Source organism: Carassius carassius, chromosome 40, assembly GCF_963082965.1.
Source record: "Carassius carassius chromosome 40, fCarCar2.1, whole genome shotgun sequence".
In the NCBI taxonomy this organism is placed as follows: domain Eukaryota; kingdom Metazoa; phylum Chordata; class Actinopteri; order Cypriniformes; family Cyprinidae; genus Carassius; species Carassius carassius.
In genome coordinates, this window is record NC_081794.1 from 2410676 (window position 1) to 2425688 (window position 15013).

General features: G+C 34.9%; 1 protein-coding gene across 1 annotated transcript in view; it reads left to right on the forward strand.

Annotated features, from left to right (window-relative positions):
- The window catches only part of LOC132121937 (uncharacterized), a 30256-nt gene that overhangs the window by 7470 nt on the left and 7773 nt on the right, over nt 1-15013 (forward strand). Inside the window, exons 7-19 of the mRNA XM_059531688.1 lie at nt 289-430; nt 620-732; nt 921-1074; nt 1968-2216; nt 2303-2494; nt 3989-4167; nt 5488-5674; nt 6748-6890; nt 7959-8143; nt 12423-12688; nt 13491-13710; nt 13797-13974; nt 14859-14985. Of these exons, the coding sequence (XP_059387671.1) occupies nt 289-430; nt 620-732; nt 921-1074; nt 1968-2216; nt 2303-2494; nt 3989-4167; nt 5488-5674; nt 6748-6890; nt 7959-8143; nt 12423-12688; nt 13491-13710; nt 13797-13974; nt 14859-14985 (2335 nt within the window). The remainder of the gene's footprint in view (nt 1-288; nt 431-619; nt 733-920; nt 1075-1967; nt 2217-2302; nt 2495-3988; nt 4168-5487; nt 5675-6747; nt 6891-7958; nt 8144-12422; nt 12689-13490; nt 13711-13796; nt 13975-14858; nt 14986-15013) is intronic.

Here is a 15013-nt window from a genome sequence, read left to right on the forward strand (position 1 = left end):
TTTGTTTGTTTTAATTCTGATGGCTAAGACTAACAGCTTAGGAAAATTTAGTATCTAAAAAAAAGTGGAAAAATTCCATGCAAACATCAGAATTATAAAATAAATAAATAACTTGAAATATTTCATTTTTTGTGCGATTAATCTTGAATATATATTTTCTTTTTTAAATTAAATTACAAAAAATAGAGAACTTTTCCATGATATTAAAATTTTCAATCATGTTGTCTCTAGATCCTACCTTGACTCATGATTCTGTGTGTGTGTGTGTGTGTGTGTGTGTGTGTGTAGATTAAAGATGAGGTGGAGTCGACAGAATTGGCTCTGGCGTTCCAGCTCAGTGACTCGTCTTCCTGTGATGTGAAGCCTCAGAAACAGCCCGTCTTTGCCTTTCTTCCACTTCGCAGCTTCGGCTTCCGTTTCATCATCCAAGGTTTGACACATGCTTATGTGCAATGTTAATAACCCTGACAATAAATACAAAATTATAAAAACTGTTCATATACACATAAAAAAAGACAAAAACACACCGAAACGTTAAATGAAATAAAAGTGCAATCAGAAAATACTATGCTGTATGGAGACCATGATAACGTTGGTCTCATTGTGTTGCCTGTTGTAGGTGATTTTGACATCCCTTCCTCCAGAGAGGATGTGGACCGGGACAGTTCCTGGAACCAGTGGCTTCGCTCTGAGATCCCACAGCTGTTTGTACACGCCATGGACGTCTTCAGTGTAAGAACGGAGTGGAATATGATGTTCCTTGCATGCATTAGCATTTAAACTCCAGCTTCAGATGAAGGTCAAGACTCAGTCTGTTTAAGGAGCTGCTTTTAGCATGAAAAAAGAAAAAAATGGCATTTATGCATCATCCAAAAGAACGTTTCTAGCGCTAATGAGCACATGCAATGTCAATCCCACAGCAACACCCAGAGTTCAGCGGGCTCGGAGGCCTCTGTTACTTCATGCAGTTCATCCCTCAACCAAGCGAGATCCTGGACTTCTTCAACCCAGTGGCCAATCAGATCATTCAGCTGCTGAAGGGCAAAGCTTGCCTTCCTGCCAAAGAGGACAGCGGTAGGTACCACAGTCTCCTTTAAGGGACAGTATTTGCACCTTGGAATTGATTTAACCCGCAAATATTATTATTTTTTGCACGTTTTTGGGAGTAAAATTGTAAATTACCTTATAAAATGCATGCATGCATTTTTTTTTTTTTTTTGTCGAATACATGTTTAACCAAATAATTAAATCAGTCAGTGTTATGTTTATAAGTGAAGTTTATGTATTTACACAACAGCTGTTTAATATAATTAGCCTGCATAAGGCATATTTATAAAAATTATATATATATAAATACAGGGTAGGGCTGCAGTTTTATGACAAAAATCATTATTGTTGATTATTACTGTTTATATGTTGACTAATTAAATGCATAAATGTGTTTTTGAATAGCTGCACAGACAAAACGAGCAAAGAACTGTTTATCAGTTCGTTTATTGCCTTTTGTGCATAAAAAAAAAACAGTGGCTTCACGTTAATTATTTCAAAGCATGACAAAACGCTTATTCAAACTGGAAATAAATTATATTCAGAGAGAAGGTTCCTATATATTAGATTGTTTATACCACAGGACAAAAAATAAATAAATCACAAAACACACAATTGCAACTTTTTATATTCAAAATGCATAATTTTCTCACAATTCAGACTTTACATAGTGCAATTGTGAAATTTGTATTTTATTTTTTCCTTTAGAAAGATGACTTTGTCTCACAGTTCTCACTTTTTTTCCTCTGAATTCTGACTTTGCTTCTTGTAGTTGTGTTTTTTTTCTGCTGTAGTTAATTACACTTTATTCCTTTTTACATGTTGTTTTAATCGTAAATTGCCCTTTATATTTGTGGAGCATTTTTTGTAAATTTTTGCTTTAGAGTGATTAAAGTATAAGCTGACGCCTCTGTTTTCAGAGGGTCGAGTGGAGTACAAGCAGCCTTCCCAGCTGGCCGTGTGTCAGGACCGTCTGATCCAGGACGTGATTGGAGGAGAGGATCTGTGCAGAAGCCTGAGTCTGTCTTACCTGCATCCTGCGCTGCAGTCCCGTCTGTCCAGCTCTCTGCTGACCGCGCTGGGCGTACATCGTCTCCGAGCCAGCGAGATCATCACGGTCACCTGTGCCATGGCCAGAGAGCTGGTGCAACACGGCCGGCTCCAGACAGGTCTCTTCTGCTGTGACTGTGTGCAGAAACCTGCGGGTCTGACTGATCAGCCGGTTTGTGATCATGTGTTTGTATTTTCTGCTCAGAGCATGATCTGAAGAAGCTGGCCAGGCTGTTGGTGTGTGACTTCCGTGCGCTGGAGCCGGAGTACGATGTTGACGCCCTGCTCCAGTCCCTTAAAGACGTTCCCATGATCCCTCTGGCCAACGGCAGTGTGGTTTCTCTGAGTTCAGAGGGAGTTTTCTTTCCTCTCAGTGATGTGACGCAAGCTCAAACAGGTAATTCATCAACATCTCAATACCCCAGTCTTGCAGTGGAACCTTTCACACAGTTTTCTTGACGTGGGCTATATATATTTATATATCTAGTGTGACTAATTAAGGAAAAAAAATAAAGTAGGCATTGAATGCAGCCGTCCCATCCAGACCTGTCCATCAAAAGAAAAAAAAGAAAAAAGTGATCATGTAAATCATTTTACATTCGTGCAGTTGCCGATGAACGTGATGCAGGATGATTATTAGAATGCAGTTATATGAGCCTAAAAATCATTATATGAAGGCAAAAATATCCCCCTTTTGTATAAATGTCAGTTTTGCAATATCACACTAGCATTATTGCTGTTTTGGCCCTAATACCTGTAAGCATTGCAAATGTGATATTGATTTAAAACAACTGAATGAACAAGAAGTCAATATTGTTACATTATTACTTATTACTGAGAATATTGTCTGGTTTTGCTAAATTTCAACAAATGAAAATAGTTTTTATTAATAATGTATTTATAGATCAATATTTTTGCTTAAGTAAATAACAATATATATATATTTACACACTTGCATCTCAGATTGATATTCAGCAGATTCTCAAGGTTGCATCTGTGCATGTTAAGGTTAAGTGTTGCAACTCCGATATGAAAAAATGGTATCATGACATACTTAAACTCAGTATTTCTTATAGATTAAGATATTTTAATGCAACATTCAAAATTTTATTTCATCCATTAAAAGTCCGTGGGAAAAAAAAAACTTTGATTCTTCCGAAAGTTGAGGAAGAGGTTGTAAAAGTAATCCATATAAATGCAGCAGTTTAATAAGTCTTCTAAGGAGTTATAAACACTGTTATGTGATATAATATATAAACATGATCAACACACATGCATAGAGCATATCAAATATAGTCAATGCAAGCTCAAACGTGTGTGCTTGACATTCAGGTTTATTTAGCTTCTGTAGATCTAGTTCATCTAAAACATATTTAATGTTTGTGTAGTCTTGTATTCAGTCAGCAGTTGTTTTTCATGTCTGCTCTCGTATGTGGAGCTGTCTGCAAAATGAATGATCCTCTTCATCTCCTGCTTACTTCCTGAACCAATAAAGTGAGTCACAGGAGAGAAAGCGCTCGAGCAAGTCACTACGTGCGTCACTGCAGTCAAAAAAAGGGGTATTTTATGAATGAAACGCCAACTTGAGATGAATTTGTCCTCTAAGATCTTTACTTTTACTTCTAATCTCAGTTTTGACACAAGCTTCCACACTCGCTTTCTATTAAACATTAATAAACGACCCGTTTTCTTCTATGGCTGCTGTCAGATAAGTCATAAGAGATTCAGGTTAAAAATATATAGCCATGCTGACGCCTGTGTATCAGGTCGAGTCACATACATAAGCTAAAAGCAGGGAAGGGATGAATTAAACATCAGTATCGGTGCCCAGAGGGTCTGGGAAGTGGGTCACGCAGCCGCTCGTGTGCACTCATGCATCCTGACTCTGTAGATCTACAGGCTCTCTACAAGGACCTGAACATTGTGGAGCCGCGGCTGCTGGCGTGTCTGGATGAACTGGGAAACTCGCAGGTTCGGGAGCTGCTCCGGAGACTGAACGTCCACGAGCTGGAGCCACAGCAGGTCCTGCAGCAGCACATCTACCCGCTGCTCAGGAGCAAAGCCTGGGAGGTCAGAGACACTTTTATCCAAAGCGCTCTTGATGCATGAACAGCTGTCCTGGGATTAGAACCTACACACTTTACACTTTTTCCAATCCCAATCTTTAACCACTCAGCCAAACCACCTCTATTTAATTCAACCATTTGCATTTGCTTCATAAGAGCTTCCAGTGGTTCACATTGTGGATGCATGATATTCAAATTCTGAACTGTACTGATAAGCCAATAATTAGTTTCATTGTATTATACAGTTTAAAACATTGATTAATATGCAGTAAAAAAAATGTAATTCATTAAAAATTTGTTAATTTAGTAATTGCGTGTCATTTAGTCAATTAAATTTAATTAAAAATGTATAATATGTTGTCTAAATACAATACAAATAAAACACTAAACTGATATCAGTGATTTCGATTACGGTTATTGAAATGTGCATTTAAAATCTAATTAAATTGCATTCATTAAAATCTAAATATATTAATTTATTAAATGCATTTAAAATGTTAACTGTTTTGTCTCATTGCATTAAAAATAAACACTAAAAACTAAAATCAGTCGTTTTAAAAGTATCTGGGATGAAATTTGAATATGGATGTTTGTTTTGAAATTTACAAAAGATTATATTTAACAGTGCTAATGAATTATTACTTTTCTAAATATTAACTTTGAGCATTTATACCAAGATTTATCTATTTTAATTGCATATAAAATTAAAATATGATTATGTAAATACAATCAAATAGATTTAAATAGTTAATGATAAACTATGGCATGATTATTTGAGTGCAGAAATTTTATTTATAACTGACAAATGTCACATTAATTTTATTTGTTTGTTAAATATGTGTTAATACACCTTATACTAGTGGTCGAACGATATCTGTTTTTTGAAAGTCGATGCCGATATCTTGGAAAGCATAGGGCCGATATGATAAATAAATAAATATTTAAGATGCCAAAAATGCCAAATATCGGCCGATATATCGGCCTTGGCGATATATGGGTCAACCACTTCCTTATACATAAATCTTTAATTTAAATATGTTTGAAGTGTAGATGATGGCTAAAAAAATAAAAGTATAATATTGGACAGTAACCAGTAAGGTACAGAGATATATCGTGCATCTGTAGTTCACCTGATCTTTTCTTACAGCTCAGCTTGCTTAGTCTGCGTCTTTAAACTGAATTACAACCAAGTTGGAATAAGATTTACAAGTACTTGGGTGATTCATAACCGCTCCAGATGTTCATCAAGCGTGTGAAATGCATTATGTGCTGTCATCTATTATGAATGTTCCTCATGTTCTTATTTAATGCACTTTCCTTCTAGAAAAAGCCAGAGGATATCGTCATCAGCTACCTGGTGTTCATCAAACTGCACTCTCAGGATCAGGATTACAGGAGCCTCGTCACGAACGTCCCTGTGCTGACTAACAAGGGCTTCCTCTGCCCCGCCGAGCACAAAATACACTTCTCCAAAGAGTACGACAACATCCACCTTCCCAGTGTGCTCCCCGGTAAACACAAATAATAATAAATAAATAAAAAAAAAAAAAAAAAAAAAAAAATATATATATATATATATATATATATACCGTATTTTCCGGACTATAAGTCGCACTTTTTTTTCATAGTTTGGCTGGTCCTGCGACTTATAGTCAGGTGCGACTTATTTATCAAAATTAATTTGACATGAACCAAGAGAAATGAACCAATAGAAAACATTACCGTCTCCAGCCGCGAGAGGGCGCTCTATGCTGCTCTGTGCTCCTGTAGTCTACACTGAAGACATAGAGCGCTCTCTCGGCGGCTGGAGACGGTAATGTTTTCTATTGGTTCTAAATAAATGCGACTTATAGTCCAGTGCGACTTATGTTTTTTTCCTCGTCATGACGTATTTTTGGACTGATGCGACTTATACTCAGGTGCGACTTATTTCAAAAAATACGGTGTGTGTATATATATATATATATATATATATATATATATATATATATATATAATTTTTTTTTTTTTTTGGCAACACTTTATTTTAAGGTGTCCTTGTTTAACATGTTACCTGTACAAACTATCATAATAACAATAAATTATGCATAATTGCATGCAAGTAACCCTAAGCCAAACCCTAAACTCAAACCTTAAAATAAACTCTTAACCTTTTTTTTATTAAAAAAAAAAAGTATTATGTATAAAACATATTTTAAACTTCATTATAGTGTTGCGATGGCTGAATTCATTTGTTTAGATTTTTATTTATTTAGGCAAAATAGTCTAGCAATGGGATTTTAATATTTAATTGATACAATAATTCAAACTCCAGTTCTTGAAATAAATCTGCTCCTGTAATCATTGTTGTATGACTGATTTCACATTTAGATCTGATGTTCTGATTCAAAAAATGCACGCACTGAAATTTCAGCATATGCAATGGAATAAAGTTCTAAATCTGTGATTTATCCCAAATTATTGATTCACTCTTGAAATGAAGCAGTGAAGTAGAAGTCTTTAGAAAAGCATGAAATGTGCATGAGCACGGAGTCTTGTGCAGTGGGATGAAGGTGTTTCATCAGCAGTTGTGTGTCTGTGCTAGGTGTGGACTGGGTGCTGCTGGACGCTTGCTATCTGAGGGCCGACCGAGACCAGAGCGGATGGAGAGACTTCTTCAGTGCGCTGGGAGTGAGAGACCTGCTCATCTTCAGGAAGGAGAAGCGCACCTTTGACTCCTCTCAACTGGTGAGACGTGCTGACGGATCTGTGTGTGTGTGTGTTACTGTCAGACTCAAGCATGTCACCGCGAGGAAAGTAACAAAGCACGCTATGTGTGCAGAACAACAGAGCGATCAGAAGCAGCCTCTGCTTCAGCCAATCACTGCTCTCTCTGCTGCAAGCAATATTGGCACTAACTGGTTGCAATAAAAAGGGCAAGTTGAAGCTGAACTCCTCGAACCTGCTGTTTAACATCCTCTCTCATGATGACTTCAGTGTCCTTAATAACACATCGCTCAAAATTCTTGGCAATTCCAGACATGTCATTATGCAACCATGAATCACAGTAAACATTGATCTGATTTTCCATCGCTCAAGTATGGCTTTAACTGTGCCTGAACACACACACACACACACACACACATCATCTCAGTGCTTTGAACGTCAAGTTAAGAAACCACAGTCCACTTTTTACTAGTTTGGAATGTAAATGTAAAATTTAAATAATAAAAATAAATAAAACCTTTCCTTATTAATAAAAATAATTCAAAAATGTATGTGTATTAATTAAAATTCAATTTAAATGTATATTATTTTGTTTAAATGCATTAACAGTAAACTGATAAAAACTAAAATAAGCCTTTTAAAAAGTTATTAGAAATCAAAATTACAATGTGCAGTATATAAAAAACAACTGTCCTAAACGGTCAGTATTCACTTTGTATTTAGGTCAGTAAATGACATTTAATGTCAATTAAAACATTCAAATATTCACAGAATATTGGTAAGTTTACAAAAAAAAAGATAACCTGGAATGAAAAAAAGTTTAATTTGATGGACTAAAATAAATAAATCTAAAACTTAAAAATGAAGCATATAAAAACTGTATAGACATTTAAAAATAAAATAAAATTTTGAAAATATAAAAATGTGAATGCATTTAACTAGAAAATGCATTAGACAGATGTGTTGTGTATCTTGTATTTGTAAACATCAGTCAGAGGTCAGAGTGCAGTATCTGCTAGTAAATCTGCATTGACTTCATCCAGACGCTGTCATTAGCGTCTTGTGTGTGTGTGTGTGTGTGTGTGTCAGGCGTCCAGCCCGTGGGCAGTGGAGAGCAAGCCGTGGTCCAGGCCTGCGGATGGACAGTATGTCATCGAGGATCAGCACTGCGCTGAGTTTCATACGCTGGCCACTGCAGATCATCTGACCGCTGACAGCAAACTACAGCAGAGACTAGCTCTGATCAGCCTTCTGGACAAGAACTGGGACACCGGGTAAATCAGCACGGTTTATACACGCTCCATACTAAACTATTCATTTAGTCATACATGCACAGACACACACACACTTCCAAGTATTTCTATACACACTACAGCTACAGCTTATAACACATGCATATAAAAGCAAAAATCTGTAATATCTGCCTGGAAGGGATATTTTATATATATATTTTTTAAATGATCTCTTTTGTTTTCTAATACTTTATAAAACTTCTAATTTAATAATCCTGTTAAATGCAATCTTTAATAAATGTAAAAAATATATACTGCATTTACTTATAATCTTATTACTCCATGTATAAAATGAAATATTTATATATTTTATATTGCATACATAAAATAGCTGCATAAAATCAGCACCTAATAAAAAAACTGTAAAATATGCCATAAACCATATTTTATATACTCTACAGTCTTAATTTTATTAAAAGTAAGTATTTATACACACACTTCTGTTTTAATTATATTTAATTATATTATTTTATTTATAAAAATTTATTATAATTATTTTGCTGTCTCTTAATACTAATATTTTAATAATACTATTAAATGTGATCTTTAATAAATTAAAATATTATTTTTATAATGTACAGTAAAATATTAAAATGAAAAAAAAAAAACAGAATTTTTTGACAGAATGGTGTAGAGTTTTAGCAAAATAATTTTTATATTTTAACTGAAACTAATAACACCAGAGTTTTCCAGTGAATAGGATCAGCTGTTTTGTTGATGAATTAGACTCTGCTGGATTGTCTTGGCATATTAAATTGTGTTATTTTGGCAATTATTTGCGAATTTTCTTTTCCTCATCTCATTCTGTTTAGACTACAAGCTCACAACTCGGGTTAAAAAACATTTCTTTTGCATGGCTTTGGACATTTAGCAGTGGTGGAGCATTGCAGACAAATAGTAACACAGGAAATGCTTTCATAATGCATCATATCACTATAATGAGAAAACACCGAACCGTTGAACTCCTAAACTCAGACGTAATGTCCTAATCCTACACCAATCACAGCTGCTTGTGGAGAAATCCACTCCACTTCCGCTCAATCTGCCACATTTACTGCTAACAGCGCTCTAGTCCAGATTATTCAGACTCTCCGGCTGTGGCTGTGTAGAAATGGATATTAGTCTGGCATGCAGGTCAACGTTTGCTTTTGATCTTTTTTTGATCTCATAAGCTTTTAAAAGGAGAAAATGTTGTGCCGTGTTAGGTCTGGCATGGACGGATTTGGCCCGGTTATTTAATGGACTGTGTATGATAACTGTAAAACCACGTCAGATGCTATTTGGGAAGCATGCATCTCTATTCTTGGTGGTTTGGTTTTATAATGCTCTGGTGGAGATGTTCAGATGCACTCATGAGATGTGTGTGTGTGTGTGTTTGAACTGCTGCGGTGTGACTCATCACACTGTCCTCTGTCTTATGTTAATATTATGTTCATAGTCTTATATGTGCAATTAATTGTTGCACAAAAAAAAAAGAAAAAAAATAATGTTTTGTGCATGCACTACTTTTCTAAAGATTGGAGTCAGAAGTAATTATAACAGATTAGGGCTGGGCGATATACAAAAAAAAAATGATATCTCGATATTGTCAAATTTTTTACGATATTCGATATATATCTCGATATGTTTGCATTTAAATAATAAAAAATAAAACATGATTTTCTTTTGCCCATAAAAAAAAAAAAAAACATTTAGATTAAACAGCTAATTTAAGCAGTTAAAAAATCTAGACCAAGAGATCACTTACTGCTTTTTATTAATGAATACATGTAGGCCTATATGTAACTGAAGCAGTGCAAATTAAGTAACAGTTACAGAAAGTGCATTCTGTCAACTTTTTAGTGCATGCAATTCACAATTTAAACTTTGCAACTGGGATAAGTATTTTATTTTAATTTTTTAACAAGTTTTTAAGCTAAGAACACAAGTCTGTCAACTGTCTGTGGTTTTAAGAGAAGCTCTGTGGCATGAAACTATGTTCCTACTGACACTAAAAACCCTCTTAGATGGGGAGCTAGTTGCTGAAGCACATAGCTATTTCTTATATATAAATATATATAAATGAATACCAAAGACTTTTGCATTCTCTCTGTCTATATTATGGAAACTGGTAAACATATCAGTGAAATTCCCCAATAGTAATTCCAAATGGCCATAGCCTATGTTTCTCTATTCAAACATCAGCGGTCGAGTAAGTGCATTTATTTTGCGATCACAAACGCAAATACAGTTGAGATCTCACGACAGAACACAGACCGGCTGAACGACGCTTTCATTAAATCGCTCAATTCCAGCTTGTTAGTGTTTTCAGATTATCGTCAGCGGCTCTTCCGCAATGAGGAGTGAGCACGTGCGCATGGTTGCCAGATTGCTTAAAATAAGCAAACACTGGGCAGAAAATGTATCCTTGTAACAGTGGAGCTCTGATTGGGAGATTTAAACTCTTGTTATCTGGCAACCGCTATCATTACAGCTCTCGTAGTAGAGGGGCGTAGAGCAGTCAGCAGTTACAGGTTCCTTTTTTGGACATTCGGCGCGTTCTTTTGGGAAAGTATGCTTGAATTTGAAATATTCGATATTCCCGATATATTCAAATTGTACATCGTCGTCAAAATTATTCCGATAGTATCGCTAATATTCGATATATCGCCCAGCCCTATAACAGATATAAATATTAAAGTATGCATGTTTTTTTTTTGTGTGTGTGTGTTTAAGTGTATTTGGTTAAATTGAATATTTAATTATATATCTATCCATCTATATATATAAACTTAGAATAAATATTAACTGAATATATATATAAAAAAACATATTTCTGCTAGCTATTTCTTCTGCCATATTTCTGCAACATATCTTATCATTTAGTTTAACATAAAGTACTAAAGTAACTAACACCAAACGAACTAAAACTTATTAGAAGACAATATATAGACATAACAATTTTTTATAAAACAAAATATAGAAATCTTAATTAAAATATTATGATATTTAAATAACACTGGTCTGTTCCACATTTGAACTTTTCAACAACTAATTTATTAAAATAAGTAATTCATAATTGAGAATCTTTTTGACCAATTTAGAACTACTAATAGTTATTAAAGGCAGGGTAGGTAAAAAAAATGTATAAAAAACTTTTTTTCCAAATTTGTTTAAACTTTATTTATATATCAATACATAATTAAAATGTAAGTACTCTGAAAAAGAAAGTATAAAAATCGAGTGTCTGTAGACCTCTCACGACTGTTTTAAAGACAGCTCATTATTTCCATTCACTCCACCCCCTCCCTTCTGGGTTCCTTCCAAAGCCTCTACTACGGCTCGCTAAGTAATGTTATGTTAGCTATATTACGCAGCTACGTGTGCTAATGACACATGCTTCATGAAAAAAATATGTATGATCAAAATACAAAAAGAAAGATTTACCTGTCCAGCAGAAATAAAGCCATCAAGGAGTCACTTTTCAGCCCCTTGAGTTCCCTCAGTTCTCGCCATCGCTGGAAAGCCACGCCGATATAAACTCGCGTTTTATTTCTTTGTTTATCCAAAGACTTTTTGTTCATTGCCTTTTCTTGTACTGTTACTGTCTTCCTTTTTTGTCTGGTTTGCCTTCACTAACTGCATAGGCTGGTACTGTGAAATTTGCTTGCTGTTTCTCTGCCATTGTTTGCCTGTTGAATTCCTCAAATCAAACAGGCAAGTGGGCAGGTCATGTGTGGCAAAAGGGTGGTTGCCATGGTTGCGAGAGAGTGACAGTCGTCTAAGCCAATCCTATGTTTCGTCCCGAAATGGAAATAATGAGCTGTGTTTAATACAGAATAAACGGTCTAGAGTCACTCGATTTTTATACTTTTTATCAGAGTACTTACATTTTAATTATGCACTGATATATATAGAAAGTTTAAACAAATTTGGAAGAAAGTTGTTTATAAGTGTATTACCTACCCTGCCTTTAATTTCTGAAAAACACTTTTTTTTTTCTTTAATTTTTTTTTTTTGTTGTTGCATGTAACCAGTAAAGAAAATGCAACAGAAAGATGTAAATTTATTTATTTTTATTTTTTGCATTGCAATGTAAAGCACAACGTAAGTGGATTTAAAAATATATATATTTATTTTTCAATGATAAACATGTAATAAACGTTAGTATAAAATAGCTGGTTATAATGCAACATTAACTTTGGCCCATGGCCCTCAATCAATATGTTTGGGACAATCTCTTATTAACTTGTTCATGCGAGCCTTTGGTGTTGTGTTTCAGAGAGAAGTACTCGCAGTACCTCTGGGTTCAGGTCTGTGACAGTCAGGGTCGCTCTGTGAGAGAGGCCAGATCCTCCTTCTACCATCAGCTCACACAGCTGTCCTGGATCCCCGCTCGCAGACCGCCCTGGGACGACAGCCGACCCGTTTCATACCTACAGCCCAATTCTGTCTACATCTTCTCTGTGGAAGTGCACCGGCTGCTCGGCTCCCACGTCGATTACGCACACGGTGCTCAGATGCCCAGTGAATTCACCAGAGCCATAGGTATGGATTACCAATCTTCAGAATTAAAATCAGCTCTGTATTAAGAGACTGAGTCGAGTTAAGACCTGCAACAAACACAATAACACTTGCCGAACAGCATGTGATCTTAAAAGCTCATAGCTCAAGTATTACATGTGATAAGACGTGATTGATTTGTAGTCAATATGGAATCAAAATAAACCCTTTTAATTTTCTTGATACTTAAGTAATGCATACGTAATGCATTCATAGTCTGATATGTGCTATTAATTGATGCACAAACAAAACTAAAAAAAATAATGTATGGTGCATGCACTACTTTTCTAAAGATTGGAGTCAGAAATAATTATTACAGATATAAATATTAAAGTATGCATATGTTTAAAAAATTAAATTCATACTTTCATTCTTCAAGGACACATTAAACGGATAAAAAATGGCGGATTTCTATTTCAAACTCGTTTTTAAAATTCTATTCATCTGTGAATCCTGAAAAAATAAAATGCATCACGGTTTCAACAAAAATATTAAGCAGCACAAACGTTTTCAATATTGATAATAATCAGAAATGTTTTTTGAGCAGCAAATCACTATATGTGACACTGAAGACTGGAGTAATGATGCTGAAAATACAGCGGCGTATCGCAGAAATAAATACAATTTTTACATAGATTCTCATAGAAAACAGCATTTTAAATTGTAATAATATTTCAACATTTTTCAATTTTTCTTGATTGACTAAATACAGCCTTGATGAGCTGAAGAGAATGCTATAAGATACAACAAAAAAACCTCTCTCTGTTGGCGTTTGATGTAAATGCAGGAATGAGACACACTGTGCATGTGGAGGACATGATTGGCTATCTGAAGCGTTGGTGCATGAAGGTGTCTGAAGATACGTCTGAGGATCCTGAAGGAGCAGATTTCACTACTACAGTCGATCACATCCATGCAGTCTATCGATACCTGTCCGCCGAGTGCACGAGCATCAAGCTCCGAGACTTGTTCCAGCATGCACCTGCTGTCTTCATCGAGTACGACAGGTCAGACACACAGATCTGGGTCTTAACCCTCCGATTCCTTCAGATATAGCTTGCATTAACAGCTGTGCTGCTCTGTTCTCATGCAGGGAGGATGACTGGTGCTCTGGGCGTTTCTATCATCTGAAGGAGGTTTGCTGGTCTGATCCCACAGGCATGTTTCACAGATACAAGGAGCTGATTCGACGGGCTGACAGCGGCATACAGGAGCCCAGAGTCCTCGCACCCTTTTATAATAATTTGGAGGACATGAAGAAATTTTTCAAGGTCTGTTTTTAAGGTTTTGTCATTAAAGTTATTTTAATGTTATTGCCATCAACTGAGAAATCAGCCGTATTACATTTTAGTATTTTTTTAAATTAATAACCGTTGTACATGTAGACATCACAACCTTGTAATATACAGTATGATGAATGGATGTTTATTTAGAGATTTGCAATACATTTAACAATGTTATTAAATGATTATTGTTTTTAATGATTAACTTTCAGTAAGCATCAGATGAATACAAAGGAAATCTAAATGTTAAAACATGCACAAGTAGATATCCAGTTATGGTTGAAATATATTACCGTTGTACAGTAGAATGTACTTTAGCAAAAGTAATATTTACAATAATAATAATATAATAAGGAATTCCTCTAGTTTTTCCAAAAACATTTATTGTTCGAAATTATATCTGAACGATTAAGTAGTTCAAGTTTTTGTACATTTAATTAATGCATTTTTTGATAATAAAATTGCATTAAATCTTAAAACACAGAATCCAGAAACAGGCAACATGGAATTTCTTAAAAAAAAAAAAAAAAACAAAGTATAGGGTACTATTATTGTTAGTTATTTCTTTAGTTGATTTAATTTATTAGACATGCTTTTTTATTTTATTTTTTTTATTTAATTAATCCATTAAAACAGAATCTAGAAAAATTAAGACAATCAACACAGATTTTCTAAAAAAAAAAAAAAACTAATAATATTTATATTTAAACACAAAAATACCACTAAAACAGAATCTAGAAAAAAAATTAAATAGACATTTTTTTATATTTCATAACTCCCTACAAATTTCAGCTACATAATTTAGATGGCTCCATTTAATATGTCAAGAACAGAAATAAATGAATTGTAAGGAATCTTTCTGATCATTGCAGTCTCTGAATGTGCAGTCCAGTCCATCTATGCATCAGTACGTGTCTCTGCTGGAGGCCGTCTGTGAGGCGTCTCCTCTTGCGACAGGAGAGGTTGTCCAAGACGTCTCTGTCATCTTCGCCAAACTAGGTAAAAACCAAATGATATCCAGCCTGAG